Genomic DNA, 21,027 nt, shown 5'->3' with positions numbered 1-21,027 from the left:
AAACTAGAGAAAATATATTTATCATTAAATGGAAGTTGATTATCATACAGGTCTTCATCCTTGCCATATTCACAATGAGAAGGCAGAGGAGGAAGTGTTGGTCTTGCTGTTTTCTGGGTAGCAGATACAGAATAAAATAGGCAAGTAGTGGACCCACACAGTTCAAACTTCTATTGTGTAAGAGTCAACTAGATTTATATTAATAGATTTATATTAATATACATCCATAGATTATACATATAATGTTCATTATGTGTGCATTCATATTCATTCTTATTAATTTTAACTTTTATCTCATAGAGCCATGTCCTAACAAGGGGACTTGCACCAAAAATGATAGAACAAAAGTATTTACCTATCAGAATTTTCCAATAACTTTTAAACATAACAATAGAAACCCATTCAGAAAATTAAATTTGATGTAATTAGGTAGTTATTGAAAATGAAATCTTCAGTTCTATTCCTGGCAGCAATTCATTCATCTGAATTGATTTTTAAAACCACATCCTTTTCTTTGCCTTCTTTTGAGCTATGTGGATTGATTCCATTGGGTTTCCTTCCCAATCTGCAGCCTCTCTATAGTCATCTAGTCATGGGTGTTATTTGCATCAGAATGAGATCAAGCTATGTATTCATGATAATCTGGAGAAAAGTGAGGGCATCCTCTGGGTGGTATCAGAAAAGTTGGAGGCAGCCCTGGCTTCTATGCATTGTGAGATATTCGCCTCAATTTTGAGTTTCCTAGAATTAATAAATAGCCTCTGTTTTAGTGAAAGAAAGATGGTCCTCAATACACTTGATAAATGTCTACATAGTAAGGATGAACATTTTGACTTGTATAGAAATTTAAAAGGAAACATGCTTTTGAGAGAATATCCAGCAGCTATTGACTAAAAAAAAAAAAATTTTTCTTGCAGTGTAAATGACAATTTTTTTTTTTTACTGTGTGTGTGTGTGTGTTTTGAAAATATTTCTGTATTATGAGTTTGTGTTGTCATGGATTATTTATTTTATGATTTGGCTTTTCATGGTATCACAGTGCTTTTTATCATAACAGCATTTCACACCAATCACTTTGAAACTGAGGACTCTAATTCCAACATGTCAAAGACGAAGAGATGAAATGTGAAAACTGCCTGACAAGAGGCAGATATCTGTGCACCAAGAAATGATATTCACTACTCACTTCGTGAATCAGATGTATAAAATTACAGCTTCCATGGCAGTGATGGGCATTTGAGGCGATTTGTCTACAAAGGAATCTCAGATAAGCATCTTTAATAAAACTCATGTCTCCCCTGTTGGTCTGTACCTCATTATACTGTAATCCTAAGATTCAATTTTATACAAATGCATATATATCTAAACTCAAGTTTTATAATGGCATCCTATTTTATGTACTGCAATATTACCATGTGTATAGCCTTACAAGTATAATTGAAATATCAAGGCAGTGTATCTACTCTAAAATCTTCTCCACATAACTGCACAGAGTTAAAGATTTGAAAGGGTCTGGCTAGAACTACGTGCTTTACTAACTTAATTTTGTATATGTACTTTCTTCATTTGTGACACACTATCAGATGGCTGTCCTTTAAATGCAAAATATATCTTAAATAAATAGCACATAATTATTTTATTCTTCTTCAGGGTCTGTATGATGGTTAATATTATGTGTCAACTTGACTGGACCACCAGCTGTTCAGATATTTTGTCAAATGTCACCAACATTTATCTGTTATTATAGGTAAGTTTTAAAACTTATCATATAATCCTTATTCTTAATACACCATCACTGTGAGCTGAGACTTTCTGCTAGTGTTTAGGGTAGATTAACAACATAAATATGTGGCTAAAATTTGAGAAGCATTTTTCTTGATTCAATGTTTTTCCTCACACACATTTGCGTTAATCCAAGAAATCTCAGTTTTAAAAAGGCACTAACTTTGTTACTTTTTCAACATTTTTTGAGGACACACTAAAAGACAATTCATTTTCTGTGAATTCTAATTTTCATGTAAACCAAAGACTTAAATTTAGAATACAGTCAAATCTGACTAATGCTGAGTAATTTGGGGAGAGATTTGATCTTTAAAAATTCAGATTAAAAATAATTGTAAAACCAAAAGAAGGTAAGTAATACTCATAGGACAGTCACACAAACCCCAGCAGCAGAATATACATTCCTCAAGAAAACAGTGAACATGTAATATGATAGATTGCTTTCTGAGCCATAAAATAGGTCTCAGTATTTTAAATTTACGTATATAATACAAGGTTTTTTTTTATATGCCTTCGGGGGAAATATCGTTATGTATACAGTAAATAACATAGCATTAAATAAGAAAACATGTCAATTTCTAATCTTCAACTAAAGCAGTGGTTTGAGACACAGATTACAGATTTGAACATTTTTAAAGAAATAGAGCTCATGTTAATTAGAAAACTATTAAATTACAATTAAACAATAAAATAAAAAACAGAAGAATGGGAATATTGGTAAAGTTGATAAGCCAGGCTGATTAAAAAATGTGAGGAAAAACCACAAATATCAGGAAAAAGGAACATGGCATCACTGCAGTTCTTATCAGCGTTAAAGATGTCTTGTCAATAAAGTTCAAATTTTAGATGCAATGGCAACTATCTTAAATGACAGCAACTATCAGACTCACTTAAAAGGTAATATATAACCTAAAGAGCTGTACATCAAAGTAAACAGTGACATGTGATGGAAGAAATTAGAATTTTAGGTAAAACATTCATACAAAGAAAACTCCAGTTTCAGATGATATCCCTGGGAAATTCCACCAAACTTTGAAGGAAGAAACGTTTCAAATTTCACAACTTTGTCAGAAAATAGAGTTGCAGAAAGCATTTTCAAACTCATATGAGGGCAACATTATCCTGATACTGAAACCAAAGATATAAGAAAAGTGCACAGCAACATGTTTCATAAAAATAAATACAAAAATTTGTTAAGAAAATTAAATCCACTGATACATAAAAAGATAATGCATCATTATTAATTGCAAGAATGCAAGGCTATTTAAATAATCATACCATTAAATTAATGAAAAAAATACATAACAGTAATCTCAAGTATTTAACAGAATTGAATCTCCATTTATGGTAAAACTGTCAGCAAACTAAGAATATAAGCAAAATTTCTCAACCTGATAAAAGGCATATACGATAAAACATTTAATGATTAAAACTGAATGCTTTTCCTCTAAGATCAAAAATGCAGAAAGGATTCATCACACATTAGAAGGCAAAGATTAAATCTGTATTTAGAGGTGGCATGATTGTCTATGCAGGAAATCTTAGGAATCTACCAAAAAAAAAAAAAGTAACTAGTACCTGTGTCTAGCAAGTTTGGGAGATATGGAGTATTTGTATATACAAGCAACAAATAATTAGAAATTACAGTAGTATTAAAATACATACTATTTAGCAATAAATTGAACAAAAGGTGTAAAAGGCCTCTAAACGGATAAAATTGTTAAGATTTCTAAGAATATAGAGCTATATCAAACTGATTGATCAAAAAATGTGATATTATGTTACTTGTCCCAAAAATATCTATAGATTCAATGCAATTTTAATTGGTATTTCATCAGGCTTTTGTATAGAAATTGTCAAGATGATTATAAAATTTACATGGAATTTCAAAAGAGAAAGTCTGGGAAAAACTACCTTGAAAGATAAAAAATTTCAAAGATTTATTCTTGTTTTGAATTATTGATACTTGCAAGAAGTTGGATAAATCTCAAAATAGCTGTGCTTTGTGAAGCCAGATCCAAAAGTATATGCACTGTAAACACCATTTACATAACCTTCTAGAAAATGAACACTATATGAAACAAAGCAGATCGGGGACTGCCAGAGGAAGGATGGGCCAGGCGCAATGGCTCACGCCTGTAATCCCAACACTTTGGGAGGCCGAGACAGGTGGATCACAACGTCAGAAGTTCGAGACCAGCCTGGCCAACATGGTGAAACCCCATCTCTACTGAAAATACAAAAAAAAAAAAAAAAAAAAAATTAGCTAGGCATGGTGGCGCATGCCTGTAATCCCAGCTACTCAGGAGGCTGAGGCAGGTGAATTGCTTGAACTCGGGATGCAGAGGTTTCAGTGAGTCAAGATCCCACCATTGTACTCTAGCCTGGGAGACAGAGAGAAACTCTGTCTCAAAAAAAAAAAAAAAAAAAAAAGGATTGACACAGGCATATGAGAAAACTTTCAGGGATGTTTAAATATGTTAATTATCTTGATTGTGCAGAAGTTCTCATCAGTGCAGGCAGTCCTTGCTTGGCAGGGTAGGAAAACTTCTGCATATCAGGACTGAATTCTTACATGTCAAGGTTCCATGGTAACAATGCACAACATTTTCACTTTGCACAGTGACAAAGGAAGGAAGCTTTTCACTACTCTCCACTATCCCCATATCCTACAAAGAAAGGTGGCCTCCAATATATAGTTAATTATATGGGAATTATACTAAAATAAAACTGAGACATTGTTTTACTTATCTTTTTGATGAGTATCAAATTAGCTCCACCTTTAAAGACAATTTTCTCTCACATAAATGTATACCTCTTATGCCATTATTTTTCAAATACTAGTAGCTTCTTAAATCAGCATACCCCTACATATCATCCAGAAACCATCTAGATCAACAAACGGCACAAATATAACCACTCATAACTGTTGTCCAGCATTAGTAAGAGAGAAATAATATGACAGCTCTGAGTTACATGTGTGTAATGAAATGAACATCTCAAACCAACAGAGACAGCTGCATGGGCAGTGCAGAAGTGGGTTTTATGAAGATTTCTGACGAGGAGGAAAGTCATACCGTAAAAGGGGAAATATTACAGCCTGAGACCAGGGTGATTAGACTGGCCACAGGAAAATAGAAAGGAAGTGCTTTAACTTTTGCAGAAGGAAGAGGTAGTTTGGAAGGAACAGGCTTCCCTTGGAGCCTTGGTAGTTATAAGAAAGAAAGAAGTAGCTGATGAAAATTAAGCTTTATATATAAACAGAAGAGTATTACTGCAAAATCAATCCTCTACCAATAAGGCAACGTTAAGTTAAAGAAGCATCATTCTAAGAGAAGACACTTTAACACAAAAGTGGGTCAAATCTTTAACCCTTTTTTATGTTGAAACAGCTGCCACTGTAGTCTAAAAAAGAAAAACAAAAAACATTTAAAACTAAATAATAACTGGGGGGCACACACAAGATGACCGAATAGGAACAGCTCTAGCCTCCAGCTCCCAGAATGAGTGACACAGAAGATGGGCAATTTCTGCATTTTCAACTGAGGTACCGGGTTCATCTCACTGGGGTGTGTCAGACAGTTGGCGCAGGTCCGTGGGTGCAGTCCGATCAGCAAGAGCTGAAGCAAGGCGAGGCATCGCCTCACCTGGGAAGCCCAAGGGGGAAGGGAATTCCTTTACCTAGCCAAAAGAAACTGAGACACACAATACCTGGAAAATCATGTAACTCCCACCCTAATACTGCACTTTACCAAGGGTCTTAGCACACCAGAAGATTATGTCCCACATCTGGCCCAGAGATGCCCACGGAGCCTCCCTCATTGTAAGCACAGCAGTCTGAGATCTAACTGCAAGGCCTCAGCGAGGCTGGGAGAGGGGCGCCTGCCATTGCTGAGGCTTAAGTAGGTAAACAAAGCTGTTGGGAAGCTCAAATTGGATGGAGCCCACCACAGCTCAAGGAGGCCGGCCTGCCTCTATAGACTCCACCTCTGGGGACAAGACATAGCTAAACAAAAAGCAGCAGAAACCTCAACAGAGGTCAATGCCCCTGTCTGACAGCTTTGAAGAGAGCGGTGGATCTCCCAGCACTGAGGTTGAGATCTGAGAACAGACTGCCTGCTCAAGTGGGTCCCTGACCCCTGAGTAGCCTAACTGGGAGACATCCCCCACGAGGTGCAGACCGACACCTCACCCGGCTTGGTACACCCCTGGGAGAAGCTTTCAGGCAAGAATCAGACAGCAACACTCGCTGTTCAGCAATATTCTGTCTTCTGCAGCCTCTGCTGCTGATACCTAGGCAAACAGCGTCTGCAGAAGACCTTAAGCAAACTCCAGCAGACCTGCAGCTGAGGGTCCTGATTGTTAGAAAGGACACCCACACCAAAACTCCATCAGGACGTCACCATCATCAAAGACCAAAGGCAGATAAAACCACAAAGATGGGGAAAAAGCAGTGCAGAAAAGCTGAAAATTCAAAAAATCAGAGCGTATCTCCCCCTCCAAAGGAATGTAGCTCATCGTGAGCAGCGGAACAAAGCTGGATGGAGAGTGACTTTGACAAGTTGACAGAAGAAGGCTTCAGTCGATCAAACTTCTCAGAGCTAAAGGAGGAACTATATAGACAGCTGAAAGAAACTAAACACCTTGAAAAAAGTGGGCAATAATTAATAGCCTGCCAACCAAAAAAAGTCCCGGACCAGATGGATTCACAGCCAAATTCTACCAGAGGTACAAGGAGGAGTTGGTATCACTACTTCTGAAAAGAGTCCAATCAATAGAAAAAGAGGGAATCATCCCTAACTCATTTTACGAGGCCAACATCATCCTGATACCAAAGCCTGACACAGATACAACAAAAAAAGAATTTTACACCAATATCCATGATAAACATCGATGTGAAAATCCTCCATAAAATACTGGCAAACCAGATCCAGCAGCACATCAAAGAGCTTATCCACCATTATCAAGTGGGCTTCATCCCTGGGATGCAAGGCTGGTTCAACATACGCAAATCAATAAACGTAATCCAGCATATAAACAGAACCAAAGACAAAAAACACATGATTATCTCAATAGATGCAGAAAAGGCCTTTGACAAAATTCAACAGCCTTTCATGCTAAAAACTCTCAATAAATTCGGTATTGATGGAACGTATCTCAAAATAATAACTATTTATCACAAACCTATAGCCAATATAATACTGAATGGGCAAAAACTGGAAGCATTCACTTTGAAAACTGGCACAAGACAGGGATGCCCTCTCTCACCACTCCTATTCAACATAGTGCTGGAAGTTCTGGTTAGGGCAATCAGGCAAGAGAAAGAAATCAAGGGTATTCAGTTAGAAAAAGAAGAAGTCAAATTGTCCCTGTTTGCAGACGACATGATTGTATATTTAGAAAACCCCATTGTCTCAGCCCAAAATCTCCCTAAGCTGATAAGCAACTTCAGCAAAGTCTCAGGATACAAAATCAATGTGCAAAAATCACAAACATTCTTATACACCAGTAACCGACAGAGAGCCAAATCATGAATGAACTCCCATTCACAATTGCTTCAGAGAGAATAAAATACTTACAAGGGATTTAAAGGACCTCTTCAAGGAGAACTACAAACCACTGCTAAGTGAAATAAAAGAAGACACAAACAAATGGAAGAACATTCCTTGCTCATGGATAGGAAGAATCATTATTGTGAAAATGGCCATACTACCCAAGGTAATTTATAGATTCAATGCCATCCCCATTAAGCTACCAATGACTTTCTTCACAGAATTGGAAAAAACTTCTTTAAAGTTCACGTGGAACCAAAAAAGACCCCGTGTTGCCAAGACAATCCTATGCCAAAAGAACAAAGCTGGAGGCATCACACTACCTGGCTTCAAACTATACTACAAGGCTACAGTAAGCAAAACAGCATGGGACTGGTACCAAAACAGAGATAAAGATCAATGGAACAGAACAGAGTCCTCAGAAATAATACCACACATCTACAGCCATCTGATCTTTGACAAACCTGACCAAAACAAGAAATGGGGAAAGGATTTCCTATTTAATAAATGGTGCTGGGAAAATTGGCTAGCCATAAGTAGAAAGCTGAAACTGGATCCTTTCCTTACTCCTTATACGAAAATTAATTCAAGATGGATTAGAGACTTAAATGTGAGACCCAATACCATAAACACCCTAGAAGAAATCCTAGGTAGTACCATTCAGGACACAGGCATGGGCAAGGGCTTCATGTCTAAAACACCAAAAGCAATGGCAACAAAAGCCAAAATTGACAAATGGGATCTAATTAAACTAAAGAGCTTCTGCACAGCAAAAGAAACTACCATCAGAGTGAACAGGCAACCTACAGAATGGGAGAACATTTTTGCAATCTACTCATCGGACAAAGAACTAATATCCAGAACCTATAAAGAACTCAATCAAATTTACAAGAAAAAAAACCCCATGAAAAAGTGGACAAAAGATATGAACAGACACATGAAAAAAGGTTCACCATCACTGGCCATCAGAGAAATGCAAATCAAAACCACAATGAGATACCATCTCACACCCGTTAGAATGGCAATCATTAAAACATCAGGAAACAACAGTTGCTGGAGAGGATGTGGAGAAATAGGAACACTTTTATACTGTTGGTGGGACTGTAAACTAGTTCAACCATTGTGGAAAACAGTGTGGCGATTCCTCAAGGATCTAGACCTAGAAATACATCATTTCATCCAGCCATCCCATTACTGGGGATATACCCAAAGGATTATAAGTCATGCTGCTATAAAGAGACATGCACACATATAGTTTTTGTGGCACTATTCACAATAGCAAAGACTTGGAATTAACCCAAATGTCCATCAGTGACGGACTGGATTAAGAAAATGTGGCACATATACTCCATGGAATACTATGCAGCCATAAAAAATGATGTCCCTACAAAGGGACATGAATGCAGCTGGAAATCATTATTCTCTGCAAACTGTCGCACGAACAGAAAACCAAACACTGCATGTTCTCACTCATAGGTGGGAATTGAACAATGAGATCACTTGGACACAGGAAGGGGAACATCACACACTGGGTCCTATTGTGGGGAGGGGGGAAAGGATGACATTAGGAGATATACCTAATGTAAATGACAAGTTAATGGGTGCAGCACACCAACATGGCACATGTATACACATGTAACAAACCTGCATGTTGTGCACCTGTACCCTAGAACTTCAAGTATAATAAAACAACAACAACAACAACAACAACAACAACAAAAAACTAAATAATGGCTGGTAATATATAAGTAAAATTTCTGCATGGAAAAATTAGAAAATGAAACATTTCAAATAACAGAAACAATCACCTCTAAAACAAGAAAGCAAAAAAAAAAAAACATATACAACAAATAGGAATTTAGTATCATAAAAAGTGCATTTTATACACATAAAACAGAATTCAAAATCTCAGTATCTCCTGAAAAAAACAAGAAGCTATAAGACAAATTTTAATTAAAGTGACAAAAAAGAAACAGATTTACTTTTTGCAATGAAAGTTTTCTGCAGTCAAGTTTAGTAGATAATTGCTATTTAAAACCCGTATACTAAATATACTAAAAGTAGCCACAATGCAGTCCACAGACATGACTAAGATATGCCATTTTTTAGTTTTACATGAATTATAATTTCCTCTGTGATGGATATTTGCGTTTGTATTCAGATTCAAGGAAAGATATTAGTCACCTGTATGCCATACAGTCTTCCTTACTTAAATATGTTGCCTTAATTAATTTCATCAATTCTTTGGGGTAGGTATTTTACCTTCTACTTTGTAGGTGAAATTTTGAGAAACAGCAAAGTTAAGAGTTGTGCTCAAGATCACAGAGATAATAAATGTCAAAGCCAGATTTAAATCCACTTCTCTCTGCCTCTGTGTCCAGTGTTCTTTCCATTTTTCTGCTGAGAAACTCAGTCTATTATACTCTGTAAACTGTAGGTTTCATTGATATTCATGTGTAAATAACTACTTTTTAAAAATTTAACTGAGTTGTGCATGCACTAAATGCCAGAAAATGTCATAAACATATCAAGAAAAAGTTAAAGCAGAAGGTTATCATGACAACCTCTGAAACTGAATTCTAGGTTGAGTAGATGGGGACACAGCTGAAAATAAAATAGAATTTTAGTTTGTGCTTAGGGTGTAGAAAGTTGTAAGAAAAAGAATTATATCCTAAAAAGAGCAGGATACAAAACTGACAAATTATAATATTTTTTGGTCCGTTTTTTAATGTCCATCAAAGAGCTGAGGTGGCAAAAAAAGATAGTATGAAATAAAAGCCATAAAATGACAAATTTTTCTCAGGAGATATGACATCCATGGCTGATTTCATCCTTAGCAGAAGATAGGAAGATAAATTGCAAATATCCTTTTAAGTGTAACTTAGGTGTTGACACAGTGTTTTAGAATTCCCAGGAACACCAAACAAAAGGAGTCAGTATTCCCTGCCAGCTTTTTTTCTTGAACCTACATTGTGTGCTCATGAGACAGATTGTGGGCAGGGTAGAGTAGCTGAGAGAGATTTCTTCTGAGGCATAGGCACAGCAAGTCAGCCGAAGGCAGGCAAGAACTGAAGAAAACTCAAATACTTAAATCTCATACTGATTTTGAGTCTTTTGGCATCTGCAGCTAGGGCGAAGGACTGAGAAAACACTGCCTCTTTTAAGTACAGACATACAGAGCCCACTCAAGTCTAAAGACAGGGTCAAAAAACTTAGAGAAATTCTACAGGTACACACTGGACCTTATTCTGAGTACAATGAAGCAGGCAACTTTATTACGGTAGTCAGGAGACCTAAAAGAGTTGCACCAATTGAGGATCAAGACTATGGAGTTTGTAGATGGCTGAGAATCAGACAGAGAACTAAGACAAATGTACTGGGTAATATTATTTTCCATAGTTTACCTATACGTAAAATATATAATAATAAGAGTAGCAAAAAACTGGCACTACAAACTAGAAATCAATCATTGCTGAAAAATAATAATAGAGATGACCCATTACATGGATAGATATACCACATCTATTGAGCAGATGACCCAATATTAAGAGGTCAGTCTTCCCCAAGTTGCTTTATAATTCAATGTTATTATAATGAAAATACCTTAAGGTATTTTTGTATTAATATGAACATATAAAATTTGTACAAAACAGCAAATAATATACAATATCCAAAATAATATTGAAAAGAAAGAATATATATTGAAGACATATTACCAGATTATAGAGCTACAGTAACTGAGAGAGCATGGTATTGGATAAAGGACGTACAAAGAGTTCTGTGGAAAGAGCATCAAGAATCTCACCCGTATTGAATGAATGAAGAATGCCAAAGCAATGCAATGAGTAAAGGAATGTCATATTAGAAGTGATCTGAAAACAACGTACTCTCTACATAAACATTTACGTTAAAATAATACTGCAGACATAAAACTCACAATTCAAACAATAAATTTATGGAAGAAAATTCTTTGAAAGATTGGGACCCTAAAGTCAAGCAAACATTTTTAGAAGGGGCTCAGATTACTAATAAAAATAATAAATTAGACTTTACTGTCATTAAAGTCCTTTACGCATCCAAAGTGATTACATAGTAAATGAATACACTAGCCAAAGTTTGTGAAAATATATGTGTAAATACACATCTAAGAACTCATAAATGGAATATATAAACAACTCATGAAATTCAATAATAAATAGACTAGCAGTAGAAACTAAAATAGACAAATGACTTGACATACGCTTTACAAAAGAATATGTAGAAATGGTTAAAGTACTCAACATCATTAATCATCACTGCAACAAAAGTTAAACCTCAATGACATAGTCCAATACCTTCAGCCGAATGGTTAAAATACAAAAAGCTGGGCAGGGGACCCAAGATGGCTGACATCTTCCACTGAGAGAGGAACATCTCCCACCAAGAGACTGGGACATTGAGAAGACTGGCACACTTTGAACAGACCTTTAGAGGACAGAAATTGAGAGTGGATAGACTAAGGATGCAGACGCTGAGCTGAAATGAGAGGTAGCAGGGAACTCTGCAGGGGACTACTGAGACTTCTTCCTGGTCTCTAGAGACTCCAGGGGAAGGAGTAAGTTGAATAAGTGAGGAGTATCCCACTATTGCTACGGACCTCTAGAATCCTGGCATCAGCAGATCCCATGAACACCATAGAAACTTGAGCTGGTAGCGAGAGCTACTTAGAGAGACAGGAGGAGCAGTGCTCCAGCCTGTGCAGAGTCCAGAGGGTTTGGGGCAGCAATGCCTGCAGTGGAGCATCGCCAGCCAGAGATACCCATCTCCCAAGACTTACCATTGCTACTTTAAGAGACTTTAGCCTTGGGATGACTATCAGACCTAGACAGAATAGGGTGGTCTTGTCTATGAGATGGGGTCAGTTCAATCTGAGCACCACCCTATCTGCTGACCTCGCCAGGGGCCCCAGCATGGCCATGGCCATGGCCATGTAGCACAGCCTCAGATGCCCAAGCAGGGTACCTTCTGAGGGCCCTCATCACAGGTCTCTCACCAGCAGATGGCAACGGATTATCAGAGCTCTCCAGCCAACTGGACCCACTGATATGCACCAGTTCCCCTGCACCCTTCCCCTGGTACAGCACCCCCAGGCCCTGCCCCGCTTTGCCTGCATGCACTCACCCATGGCCACACCACCTCTGGTTTGCCAGGGCACGTACATGTGGACCTCTCCTCCCCTCCCCTACTGGCATGCAAGTGTGTGCATAGCCCACTGGTGCCACTGCACAAGCACACCCCACTGTCCCCATGCCCTCTTGCTGATGCACAGCACCTAGCTGCACTGCCATTGCTAGTGCCACCACGCACATGAATGCTGGAAGCCCTTCCCTATCCAGTGCCCCACCCCTGCCAAGCTACAATTGCCAGTGGAGCAAGCACACGCAGGAACAATCGCAGCCCCACTGCCATCAGTGTCCTGTCCCAGCCAATGCACATGCAACTTGATATGCTTCGGTAGCTGCTGGCATGTGTGAGCAAATACAAGATCCCACTGCCCCAGCGAAACTCTTTGCCTGGTAACACCCATTGGAGTCTCATGGCAAGCAGACCAGGAACACCTCAGCCCCTCCAGTGCAGCAGGTTTCTAACATCTAGGGGCCAGAGACCAAAGCCAGGGTTCTGGTGCCAGCCACTCAGAATTGGAGCAGACAGTCCAGGAGTGCCAAGCTCAGCCTTGGCCCCCTAAAATCTTCCAGAAACAAAGTCAGTTGACTGAACTCATATTATATATACCACAATCAAACCCCCCAGAGCATCAAAGAAGATAACAACTAAAAACAATATCCACAGGAGAGCAATATCAACAATGGAAGGAACATGATCCTACGCATGAGGGGAACAGTACAAAAACCTTGTCAACTAAAAAAGCCAGCCTGTCGTCTTACCTCCAAACAACCACACTATTTCCCTAGCAGTGGTTCTTAACCAGGCTAAAATGACAGATGTATAATTCTGAATATGGATATGAACAAAGATCATCGAGATTGAGCAGAGAGTTGTAACTCAATCTGTGGAATACAGTAAAACAGTTCAAGAGCTGAAAGACAAAATGTCAATTTTAAGAAAACACCTAACTGTACCGATAGAGCTGAAAAGCTTACTTCAAGAATTCCATAATACAATTCCAAGTATTAAACAGCAGAATCAACTGGGCTATGGAGAGAATCTCAGAGCCCAAGAACTTTTTCTCAAAAATAACTCAGAACATTTTTTAAACAATGAATAAATAGAACTTATGAGAAATATGAGATTACATAAAAAGATGAAAAATATGACTCATAGGTATCCCTGAAAAAGGGAGAGAAAGCAAGCAATTTAGAACACATATTTGAGGATACTATCCATGAAAACTACCCCAACCTCACTAGAGAGGCAGACATTCCAATTCAGGAAATGTAGAGAACCTCTGTGAGATGCTATGCAAGACGATCATCTCTAAGACAAGACACATAGTCATCAGATTCTGAGACTGAAATGAAAGAAACATGGTAAAGGCAAATAGAAGGAGCAAGTCACCTAGAAAGGGAACACCACTGGGCTAATAGCAGACCTGTCAGCAGAAACCCTGAAAGCCAGAGGAGACTGGGGGTCTATGCTCGATATTCTTAAAGAAAATAAATGCCAGTGATGAATTTTATATCCAGCCAAACTAAACTTCACGAGCAAAGGAAAACTGAGATCCTTTTCAGTCAAGCAAATGCTAAGGGAATTCATTGCCACCAGACCTGTCTTACAAGAGGTCCTTAAGGGAGTGCTAAATATGGAGAGGAAACACCATTTCCAGCCACCATAAAAAACACACTTAAGTACATAGAACTTTGACATTATAAAGCAACTAACTACACAGTCAAGTCTGCATAATTACCAGCTAACATTTCAATGACAAGAACAAATTCACACATATCAATATGAACTTCGAATGTAAATGAGCTACATGCTCCAATTAAAAGGAACAGAGTGGCAAGCCTGATAAAGAAGCAAGATGTACTGTGTGCTGTCTTCAACAGACACATCTCAAATGCAAGAACACCCATTGGTTCAATGTAAAGTGATGAAAAGAATATACCAAATCAAATGGAAAAGTGAAAAAAGCAGGTATTGCTATTCTAATTTCATACTAAACTGACTTTAAATGAACAATGATTTAAGAATAACACACATAAAAAGAAGAACATTTCATAATGACAAAGGGTTTGATTCAATAAAACCTAACTATTTTAATTAAAAATGCACCTGACACAGGGGCACCAATATTTATAAAACAAGTCCTTAACATCCTAAAAGAAACTTAGATAACCACATACTGGTGAAATTCAACACTCACTGGTATTGGACATATCATCAAGGCAGAAAAGTAACACAGATATTTGAGACTTAAACACAACACTTGATCACACGGCCCCAACAGACATCTACAGAAGTTGCCACAGAAAAACGAGACAGTATATACATTCTTTTCATTTACACATGCACATTCTCTAAAATTGACCACACAATCAGCAATAAAACAATTCTCAGCAAATTAAAAAAAAAAAAGAAAACAACGAATTTATACCAACCACATTCTTGGACTATAGCACAATAAAAATAGAAATCAATACTAAGAAAAGTGCTCAAAATCATAAATTACATGGAAATTAAGCTGTTCCTGAATGACATTTGTATAAACAAAAAAATTAAGGCAGAAATCAAGAAATTCTTTGAAACTAATGAGAACGAAGATACAACATACCAGAATCTCTGGGACACAAATAAAACAAGAAGAAAGATTATAGCACTAAATGCCTATACTAAAAGTAAGAGAGACCTCAAATTATCAATCCAATATTGCATCTAGAAGAACTAGAGATACAAGAGCAAACCGACCCCCGTGCCAGTAGAGGAAAAGAAATAACCAAAATCAGAGCTTACCTGAAGGAGATGTGAAAAACAATAAGATCAACAAATCCTATGTCTTTTTTTTTTTTTTTTTTTTTTTTTTGACAGAATAGATACTGGTAGACTACTCACTTAAAAAGCTTTGTAGAGACTCTCTGTTTTCACTCCACATGTAAATAGCTTGTAAGTTGCCACTGTACCCAAACAACAAATAAAAGGCTGAAGAAACTAAAATTAACAACTCTTTTAGATCCACAGGAGAGTGAGGTCACAGGGCAAGCTCCCTCCCCCAGTTGTACAGACAGACAGGCAAATACAGGAAGTTCTGACTTACTGGAGCAGGCTCAGTAGTGGAAAGCACCGCGGGAACAAGTGTTGGGGTAGAAAAACCTGAACTACAATTCAAAAATTTCTGGACACTCATTGTGGACAAGTCTGGGAATTAAAAATTTCAGTCATGGGAGTCCTATATTTTGTGAGTTTTACCTTGAAAATCACAAATAGGTTCTCAGTAAGTATCACAGGGAAATTGTTCTGTTATTCTGATGAGGCTGAAGAGGAACCATTCAAAATATGTCATAGCATTTTGTTCTTCAGAAGTTTTGCTCTCAACAACAACAAACTCTATTTTTAAAACGTATTAACTGCTGGTGTTTTACCAGAGCCTAGCTGAACTGGGGGAAAAAATTACACAACTCCAGCCCACTATAGCCAAACTTTTCCACCTGAAATGAAAAAAATAAGAGCAGAATACACATTCTTCTAAAGCTCACGTGGAACTTATACAAAAAGTGACCACATTCTGAGTGAAAAAATATACCTTGCCAAATTTAAGAATAGAAATCATGTAATATCTGCTATCAGATTACAATGGAATTAAGCTAGAATCAATAACAAAAAAAAAAAAAAAAGGAAAATCCCAATATATGTGAATGTTAACAAAACAAAGTTCTAAATAATTCATGGTCAAGGAAAATCTCAAAAATATTTAAAAATAATTTTAATTATATGGAAATGAAAACAACTTTAAAAAATGTGTGGGATGCAGTAAAAGTGCTTGAAGAAAACTGTACAACATATTTCAATATATATTATAAAACCAAAATGATCTAAAATTAATCACCTAAGCTTCCACCTTAGAAAAAAAGAAAAAGAAGAGAAAATTAAGGTACAATGAAGAAAAGCAATAAGATAACAAAAATTGATAACATTAAATAAGAAATAGCAATCAATGAAATCTAAAGCTATTTCTTTGAAAAGACCAAAAAATTAAAAAGCCTACAATAACGCTTATTAAGGTAAAAAGAGAGCAGATAGAAATTACTCATATCAGAAATATAAGGTTATATTATTGCAGATTCTATGAATCTTAAAAGGATAATAAAGAAATATTATGAATAATCCTATGCCCACAAATTTGATAACCTAGATAAAACAGACCAATTCTTTGAAAGCCGTAATCTTCTGAAGCTCAAGCAAGAAATCATAGATGCTTTGAACAGACCTATATCTATTAAAGAAATTGTTAATAATCTCCCGAAGCAGAAAGCACCAGGCCCATATGGTTTCATTGGTGAATTTTACCAAACATTTGGGAAGAGATTAAACCAATTATCTATACGTTCTATCTGAACATAAAAACAGGGAGAATAACTTCTTAACTCAGTCTATGAAGCCATCATTATCTTAACACCCAAAGACAGTACCAAAAAACTACATATCAATATCTCTTAGGAACACAGATGCAAACATTTTCAATGAAATATTACCAAATTCAATATAACAATGTACAAACATAATGATATATCACAGCCAAGTACGATTTTACTCAGGTATGCAAAGCTGATTCAGTATTTGAAAATCAATTAATATAATCCATCAACAGGCTGAAATAGAAAAATTACATGATCCCATAAGTAGATATCCAAAAAATCTGACAAAATCCAAAACCTGCTTATAACAAAAATTTTCGGTAAACTTGGAAGAGAGAAGAAAATTCTGCAACTTCATCAAAAATAACTACAAAGAGCTTAAAGCTAACATCACACTTCATGGTGAGAAGCTAGAAGCTTTTCTACTAAGAACAAGTCAAGAATATTTCCTCTCACCACTGATTTTTGACATTTTCCTGGAAGTCCTAGGAAATGCAGGGAGACAATAAAATAAAATGTAAAATATATGGATTAGAAACACAGAAATAAAAATAAAAATACTGTTTTTTTTTTTTTTGCAGAAGACTTGCTCATCAATATATAAAATTCAAAGTAACAAAATATTCTGGATCTATTATATGATTATAGCAAGGTTTCAGAATACTAAATTAATATCAGAAAGTTAATTGCTTTTATATATACTGGCAATGAACAAATGGAATTTGAAATTAAAAAACGCAAAACGTAATACCATTTACATGAGCACCTCACAAAAATGAAATAGTTAGGAATTTATCTGAAAAGCTAATGTATGTCTAAAAGGAAAACCATAACACTGGATGAAAGAAATCAAATAAGGAATAAACAGATGGAGAACTATTCCACGTTAATAAGGAAGAATCAATACTATCAAGTTGTCAGTTCTTCCCAATCAAATCTACAGATTCAATGCAATCTCAGGCAAAACCACAGAAAGATATTTTGTCAGTATTGACAAACATTGTATAGAAGGGCAGAAGACCCCGAATTGCCAACAAAATACTAAAGAACAACATTAGAGGACTGATATTACCTGGCTTTAAACCTTTCTATAAAGCTATAATAATAAAGACCCTTTCTATAAAGCTATAATAATAAAGACTGTGTGTTATTGATGACAGATTAGACAAATAGGTCAATGGGGCAGAATAAAGGGCCTCAAAATAGATCTACATAAATAGAGTCAACTGATCTTTTCAAAGGAGGAAAGGCAATCCAATAGAAAAATGATAATCTACTCAAAACACGGTGTGGGGGAAAACTAGACATCCCATGTAAATATTTGGGGGGGTGCGTATACACACATTTGCATGTGATACTTAGTATATAACACATACACACATATTTTTATGTACATATTTTTACAGACCTTATACCTTCCAAAAATTAACTCAAAATAAATCATAGTTGTAACTATGCAAAATGCAAAACGATAAAACTGCCAGAAGGAAATTGAGATGACATTGGGTGCAGTGCTGACTTTGTATATACAACACAAAAGGTACAATCAAGGAAAGAAATAAGAAATAGCCTTTCTGCCCGTGGACGCCGCCGAAGAAGCATCGTTAAAGTCTCTCTTCTCCCTGCCGTCATGTCTAAGTCAGAGTCTCCTAAAGAGCCCGAACAGCTGAGGAAGCTCTTCATTGGAGGGTTGAGCTTTGAAACAACCGATGAGAGCCTGAGGAGCCATTTTGAGCAATGGGGAACGCTCACGGACTGTGTGGTAATGAGAGATCCAAACACCAAGCGTTCCAGGGGCTTTGGGTTTGTCACATATGCCACTGTGGAGGAGGTGGATGCAGCTATGAATGCAAGGCCACACAAGGTGGACGGAAGAGTTGTGGAACCAAAGAGAGCTGTCTCAAGAGAAGATTCTCAAAGACCAGGTGCCCACTTAACTGTGAAAAAGATATTTGTTGGTGGCATTAAAGAAGACACTGAAGAACATCACCTAAGAGATTATTTTGAACAGTATGGGAAAATTGAAGTGATTGAAATCATGACCGACCGAGGCAGTGGCAAGAAAAGGGGCTTTGCCTTTGTAACCTTTGATGACCATGACTCCGTGGATAAGATTGTCATTCAGAAATACCATACTGTGAATGGCCACAACTGTGAAGTTAGGAAAGCCCTGTCAAAGCAAGAGATGGCTAGTGCTTCATCCAGCCAAAGAGGTCGAAGTGGTTCTGGAAACTTTGGTGGTGGTCGTGGAGGTGGTTTCGGTGGGAATGACAACTTCGGTCGTGGAGGAAACTTCAGTGGTCGTGGTGGCTTTGGTGGCAGCCGTGGTGGTGGTGGATATGGTGGCAGTGGGGATGGCTATAATGGATTTGGTAATGATGGAAGCAATTTTGGAGGTGGTGGAAGCTACAATGATTTTGGCAATTACAACAATCAGTCTTCAAATTTTGGACCCATGAAGGGAGGAAATTTTGGAGGCAGAAGCTCTGGCCCCTATGGCGGTGGAGGCCAATACTTTGCAAAACCACGAAACCAAGGTGGCTATGGCGGTTCCAGCAGCAGCAGTAGCTATGGCAGTGGCAGAAGATTTTAATTAGGAAACAAAGCTAAGCAGGAGAGGAGAGCCAGAGAAGTGACAGGGAAGCTACAGGTTACAACAGATTTGTGAACTCAGCCAAGCACAGTGGTGGCAGGGCCTAGCTGCTACAAAGAAGACATGTTTTAGACAAATACTCATGTGTATGGGCAAAAAACTCGAGGACTGTATTTGTGACTAATTGTATAACAGGTTATTTTAGTTTCTGTTCTGTGGAAAGTGTAAAGCATTCCAACAAAGGGTTTTAATGTAGATTTTTTTTTTTTTGCACCCATGCTGTTGATTGCTAAATGTAATAGTCTGATCGTGACGCTGAATAAATGTCTTTTTTTTAATGTGCTGTGTAAAGTTAGTCTACTCTGAAGCCATCTTGGTAAATTTCCCCAACAGTGTGAAGTTAGAATTCCTTCAGGGTGATGCCAGGTTCTATTTGGAATTTATATACAACCTGCTTGGGTGGAGAAGCCATTGTCTTCGGAAACCTTGGTGTAGTTGAACTGATAGTTACTGTTGTGACCTGAAGTTCACCATTAAAAGGGATTACCCAAGCAAAATCATGGAATTACTGGTTATAAAAGTGATTGTTGGCACATCCTATGCAATATATCTAAATTGAATAATGGTACCAGATAAAATTATAGATGGGAATGAAGCTTGTGTATCATCCATTATCATGTGTAATCAATAAACGATTTAATTCTCTTGAAAAAAAAAAAAGAAATAAGAAATAATTAATGAACTTCATTAGAAGTAAAAACTGCTGCTCTGTGAAAGATAATGTCAAGAACACAGGAAGGAAATCCACAAACGGTGAGGAAAATATTTGTCAACACACATAATAAGTACTCTTAAATCTTTTTTTTTTTTTTTTTTGAGGCGGAGTCTCGCTCTGTCCCCTGGACTGGAGTGCGGTGGCCGGATCTCAGCTCACTGCAAGCTCTGCCTCCCAGGTTTGCACCATTCTCCTGCCTCAGCCTCCCGAGTAACTGGGACTACAGGCACCTGCCACCTCGCCCGGCTAGTTTTTTTTTAATTTTTAGTAGAGACGGGGTTTCACCGTGTTAGCCAGGATGGTCTCGATCTCCTGACCTCGTGATCCGCCCGTCTCGGCCTCCCAAAGTGCTGGGATTACAGGCTTGAGCCACCGCGCCCGGCTTAAATCTCAACAATAATAAACAACCTGATTAAAAATTGAACCAAAGACTAACAGACTCGTTACCAAAGAGATATGCAGAAGAAAAACATGCATAAGAAAAGAGGCCGGCCGGGCACAGAGGCTCACGCCTGTAATCCCAGCACTTTGGGAGGCCAAGGCGGACAGACCACCTGAGGTCAGGAGTTTGAGACCAGCCTGACCAAAATGGAGAAACCCCATCTTTACTAAAAGTACAAAATTAGCCAGGTGTGGTGGTGCATGCCTGTAATCCCAGCCACTCAGCAGACTGAGGCAGGAGAATCGCTTGAACCTGGGAGGTAGAGGTTGCGGTTAGCCTAGATCATGCCATTGCACCCCAGTCTGGGCAGCAAG

At 37.6% G+C, this 21,027-nt stretch overlaps 1 protein-coding gene across 1 annotated transcript; it reads left to right on the top strand.

Moving 5' to 3' along the window:
- Positions 1–18,461: 18,461 nt before the first annotated feature.
- On the top strand, positions 18,462–20,211 carry LOC113220247 (heterogeneous nuclear ribonucleoprotein A1). Its single transcript, XM_026449049.2, has one exon. The coding sequence runs from the start codon at positions 18,534–18,536 to the stop codon at positions 19,494–19,496; it is 963 nt and encodes a 320-aa protein (XP_026304834.1). The 5' UTR covers positions 18,462–18,533; the 3' UTR covers positions 19,497–20,211.
- The last annotated feature ends 816 nt before the right edge of the window (positions 20,212–21,027 follow it).

The sequence above is a fragment of the Piliocolobus tephrosceles genome, unplaced genomic scaffold (genome assembly GCF_002776525.5).
Source record: "Piliocolobus tephrosceles isolate RC106 unplaced genomic scaffold, ASM277652v3 unscaffolded_693, whole genome shotgun sequence".
Classification (NCBI taxonomy): Eukaryota; Metazoa; Chordata; class Mammalia; order Primates; family Cercopithecidae; genus Piliocolobus; species Piliocolobus tephrosceles.
The sequence above is the reverse complement of the archived record's forward strand: the minus strand, read 5'-3'. Positions and strand labels throughout refer to the sequence as shown.